Source organism: Gavia stellata, chromosome Z (genome assembly GCF_030936135.1).
Source record: "Gavia stellata isolate bGavSte3 chromosome Z, bGavSte3.hap2, whole genome shotgun sequence".
In the NCBI taxonomy this organism is placed as follows: domain Eukaryota; kingdom Metazoa; phylum Chordata; class Aves; order Gaviiformes; family Gaviidae; genus Gavia; species Gavia stellata.
The window spans coordinates 49,838,774-49,844,126 of record NC_082637.1 but is presented as its reverse complement, the minus strand read 5'-3'; the positions used below and the strand labels follow the sequence as shown (position 1 = coordinate 49,844,126).

Below are 5,353 nucleotides of genomic sequence, written 5' to 3'. Positions count from 1 at the left end.
TCCTTGTAAAATGTGCCTTTCCAAGGAAGCAGCCACGTGTGGTGCTGCTGGGGCAGACAGCCCTCTGAGCAGGAGAGCCAAGGGACCGAGCCTGCTCCAGGAAAGCAGGGGCAAAGCCTTCCTCCAACGCTGGGGATGACAGAGGCAGAGCCTACCACCTTTGGCTGCACAGTGTTCCCACGGGTACTGCTTTCAGGCATGACACCCAGCGTTTAAATGCATGTTTTCCATAGAGGGCCAAAACCTTTTTTAAAATTCTTTGAAAAATGATTGCTACACAACAACTTTGGTTCAAAGGTTTGAGATTTAATTAAAAGTTTTCAAAATGTTTGTGGTACCTAATGAGTTGAAAATACTCTGTAAGACTGCTGGCAATAAAAGACTCTTGGAAAGCATCTTGTGAAAGCTTTTTTTCTCCTTAGGTGGTTCAATTTGCATTTCTTTTGTAATCCAGAACCAAAATAAACATTCCAATTCATGAAATAATATGAATGAAATTAGTCTCCCTTGTAACTTTTGCTCCATGTAAAAACAGTTGGTAAAGGGAGACCTGATTCAGTTTCTTCTATGCTCAAAACAGCCTAGATGTTAAAAGCTTAGATTCTGGGATGCATTTTAAGGAATTTTCTAATATTTTAGGGTGAAACAAGCTATTTTCCAATCTTCTCCAGCTTCAAGGATAGGACAGCTTCCTGGTTGTTTATGGTCCACTGCTGTTAAGCCCTTGATTTGTCCTACTTTAAAATTTTGCTCTGAAATCTTCCAGAATCTGTGCTTTACCTAATATGCCCCAGCAGGATGTACCCACTGAAGGCTGTATCCACAACAGTTTTCTTCTCTTCAGTGATAAGTACTTTGTAAATTATATTATCAGTGTTACATGTGAACACATGAAACTTAGGAGCCTGCTTCAAGTACAGCAGGGTAGTGAATGAACAAAATATCCCCACAGCTCCAAAATAAGAAAAGGAAGTCAAAATAGATGAAAGGGTTTTGTACTGACACGCAATCACATGGCCTCCAACAGTGGAGCTGCTTGCATTACTTGTACCTTGCATCAACTCTGACAATAGCTAAGGCTAGAATCCAGATGTTAAAACTCACTTTTATGAGTTCTTGGACTTTGGCTATTAAAAATATTCATTTTTTTCACCTAAATAGCGAGAATCACATAACATCCTTGGCATGAGAGTTGGGGTGGGGTCAGCCACAATGTTTTCTCAAACCATTGTGCTGCTAAGGCCTTTCTGCTCTACAATAGCATGGAACACTGCCACGTGCCACCACCTCATTTAGAAGTACACAAACATTTTAGCTGGCAGTTTTCAAAGACATAACACCAGGGGAGAAATTCCACACTGAAAATAGCCAAATAGCACTGTAAGATCTAAAAACCTAAGCAAGCCATGGCAATGCAATGTCACCAGTTCTATTTCTCACAAAGCTACAGAGCTGCTGACCCAGCCTGTATCTGCAGTTCATATAGTTATATCATGTTTAGCTTAGTTTAGCTTTTTCTTCTTCTCTAAGTGCACTGCTTTTCAACATTTTTGGTAGAAATTATTTTATATTTACTACTCTCTTTCACAGTTATTTCATTCAAATACAGTTTTTCTTTGTTCTTATACTTTTCTAACAGCATAAGACATTTACAAGCAGACTGTTAACTTGTAAAAGATAATGACAACGCAAACCTCTACATTTTAAAGGCTTTTGCTACACACATTACACAACTTATACAATGTACATACTTGGGAAGAGTCTAAGGCTGCTGCTTTAAATGATTAAGACCAGAGTAAAGCTAAGGATGAGCTCTTTCAGGCTGTGTATTAAAAAAGCCCCAACTACTTCTGATTGTGCATAAGGCAAAGTAATGGTTTGAGACATTAAAACCAAATCTTTGAAAGAGCCCAATAAAGTTAGATGCTTACATTCTTACGGAAAGACCACGGGAACTAATTTCTGAATTTCCCGTCAACCTCCACTGAAGCCTCCAGCCATAAAGTACTATTGATGGAAGTACCACGGGCCACTTCCATGGGGACTTGAAACCAGATGTTTATGAAGTCTTAACTGCTCTAGGTCTCAGGGAATCCCTCTGATGCTGAACACCTTCCTGTACTGAGGCTGTAAAGGCAGTGATGAACCATAAAGTTGTTTTCACACAGATTTCTCTGGAACAGCCTCTCAAAGAGTAAGTCTGGGGCTCCAGGAAAGTTGGAAGGTCTTCCAAACTGAAGAGTCTTTTATTCCAGATCCAAGGCAGGGTCAGGTATAAATGGAGATATGCCCTTCAGCATGATCCTGTTGTACCGCATCTTCCCTCTTGTATCTGCAAAAGTGCCTGGAGACAGTAGGAGTGTAGGGTCCCACTGCCAGAAAATATGATCTTGTCCCACTGGCTGGACTTCTTCCCAGGGAGAATTTCTATCACAACCCCATGCTGTGGTAGTGCCTGGAGAGAAAAGAAGGAACTCCACAGGGACCTGTTTGTGGTTCGTTATTTTCTGAAATGATATGTCTCTGTTTCAGAACTGAAGAATCTCAGCTTAGGTAGTGCATTCACAATGTACACAGGTTTACATAGGTTTGTCATACACTGGAAATAGTAAGTAAAAATATATGCATTGAAACAGTACATACACTTGATACACGTGTATTGTTAGGTCACATTTTAACTACTTTAAATAGCGAACATATATAGCCTTTCTTAATGGTTATTTACTACTACTTGTTTAAAGTAAGTTGTAAAATGTCACAGTGACAACTGTCATGTTGCCTTTCACTGAACATGAAAAGTTTGAGTAACAGTGGGAAAAAAAAAAAAAATACTGCATTGATATGACATGTTAAAGTTCCTGTCTGTTAAAAGATACTACTTCATATATTTTCAAATATCCCCATTGAAACACATCTATCTATTCGTATAATTTGTCACCTTACACTGTATACTCCAATACAATGTTTAGCATATTGTAAACTTTTACCAAACAACAACTTTTTAATAAGGAATTATACAAATATACAGCTATTTATACCACATACATATAAGGCCATTAACATAACAGCAAGATACATACAGAGAACTATAATCACCAACATAAGTAATGAGCTTTTCTCCCAGTCGGCAATAATCGGGCTCATTTTCCGATTGCCAGCAGTGTTTAGTGAATGCTGAAGTTTCTAACAGATTTTCTTGATGTCTTGCAAGATCAGGCAGTGCCAAATGCAGCCTCATCATGCAATGCCATCGTGGTGCACCATGTCATTAGATGTGCACGGACTCTGTCTTGGTTGTTGGGTAGCATGAAAAGTTTTTTCAGAATCAGGTGTGTTACCAAATGAACACCCGAAGCGAATGATTGCTGATAAATAAGTTCTCAAAGTTAAATAAGTGGTTAGTGTTTTCCCTTGTGACTTAAGTGCATGAATGGTTAAAATACACTTGTAGTTTAAATCTAAAAGCCACAGAAAGGTACTTGTCTCGAGGAGTCCTTTACTTACAGAAGTTTCCATTGTGAAATGAAGATTCATTTTTCTCAGAGATACACGAGGGAACATTCATTGGTGGGAAATCTTCCTTTGGCTTCTGGGTATTGCTGCTGCTGGATTTACTTCGACTGTGATCTGGCGTGGGCTGAATCGGCAAAGATCTGGCCACCTTGGATTTCACCAGGCAGCCACAAACAAGGCGAAAGAAAGCCCGACGCATTTCCTTACTGGCCAGAGTGTAGATGATGGGGTTCATTGCAGAATTGATGACCGCTAGAGCAATAAACCAGTTGGCTTTGTACAATATAGAGCACTCCTTGACTCTGCAGGCCACATCGATGAGGAAGAGGATGAACAGTGGAGACCAACAGGCAATGAAGACACTAACAACGATCACGACAGTCCTAAGGAGCGCCATGGACCGCTCTGAGTTACTGTGGTTAGTGACATTACGACTGCTGGACTTTACCAAGATGTAGATACGGGCATAAAGGATGACTATGGCAACCAAAATGGCTATGAAGATACTAATGCAGAACACAACATACTTCTTGGAGTATAGAGGCAAAATTGTTGAGCAATCTGGTAAGTTGTTTATACAGTTCCAGCCAAGGATGGGTAAGGCACCCAAGGAAATCGAAATAAGCCAGCATGTACCAATGAGAAGGAACACTCTGTATTTTTTATTCGCATCGTAAGGCCTCATTTTAATCATGGTCAGATGCCGCTCAATAGCTATTGCTAGTAAGCTGAAAGTGGAGGCTCCCAAGGCAACAAACATACTGCCTTCCCTAATGAACCAGATTGTGGAGGACAAGCTCAGAGTTTTCTTCCCAGACATAAGAATGTTTACTTTGTAAACAATCCCGGCTAAAAGATCACAGAGAGCTAGGTTGCCAATAAAAAAGTACATGCGGTTGTGAAATTTATTGTTTTTCCATATGGCAATCAACACCATCAAGTTTTCCAGGACTATGAAACTACACAGGATCAGAAATGCAATAGCGGGCAGGTCTATGTTATCAGTTGCCTTTTCCCTTAAAATAAGCTTTCCTGTGTAATTATAATGCAGTACGATCAGAGAGTCCATCTCTTCATTTCCTTGAGGGCCAACAAGAGCATCAGGTGGCACGGTAACTGCTGCCATCATTTGTTTGCCGATGATGGACTTTTCTTCTTCAGTATCACGAGAATTTAGTTCCGATAATCTTCCACAAGAGGGAGATCAAGCCACGTTTCTCCAAGCACTCCTCTGGGTTGGCGGTCGGTATCCCCAGCTCCAGCAAGCCTCGCATATTAATTCGGGAGAGTGGCTCACAAACCAGGCTCTGAAAATAAAACCAAAAAACGCAACATAAATCTCACTGTCTCCCCATATCACCCATGGCCCATGCGGGTGCTCAAGCTGCAACATACAACCAGGAGCTGAGAGGGATGCTGACTATGATGGGGCACCAAGGCCTAGCATTGCTGCATGCTTATCAAGGTAGTTGTGGGTAAGCTGTTGGTCATGCCCTGCACAGATGCAGCTCTGCTGCAGAAATAGGAGGGTAATGTGGAGAACTGCTCATAGGTGTTTCTACCTACAAAATTTTTATGCTGAAAAAAATGCAGAGGAGCAGTATGAAGGATTAGCAAATGGTCCCAGCAAGCCCCAGTGTGCAGCAACCGGCTCATTCCTTCCCAAAAACACTTAAGTGTACGTGGCACTACCAAAACCCCACGCAACCATTGCTGCCTGAGCAGCAGCAGGGCAAACTCACTGCTTTCTAAGCTTGCGCCTGTTCCCTATGCAGCCCTAACGTAGCAAAGAGCCTGAGAAAGTTGGTGTGAAGTCTTGATGCCAGGGTGCATGTTGCCA

At 41.3% G+C, this 5,353-nt stretch overlaps 1 protein-coding gene across 1 annotated transcript; it reads right to left on the bottom strand.

Moving 5' to 3' along the window:
* Window positions 1-290: 290 nt before the first annotated feature.
* On the bottom strand, window positions 291-4,851 carry S1PR3 (sphingosine-1-phosphate receptor 3). The gene is made up of 2 exons (XM_009813906.2): window positions 3,505-4,851; window positions 291-2,455 (listed from the first exon to the last, which is right to left on the bottom strand). Exons 1-2 carry the CDS (start codon window positions 4,640-4,642, stop codon window positions 2,247-2,249), a joined length of 1,347 nt encoding a protein of 448 aa, XP_009812208.2. The 5' UTR covers window positions 4,643-4,851; the 3' UTR covers window positions 291-2,246.
* Window positions 4,852-5,353: the final 502 nt, after the last annotated feature.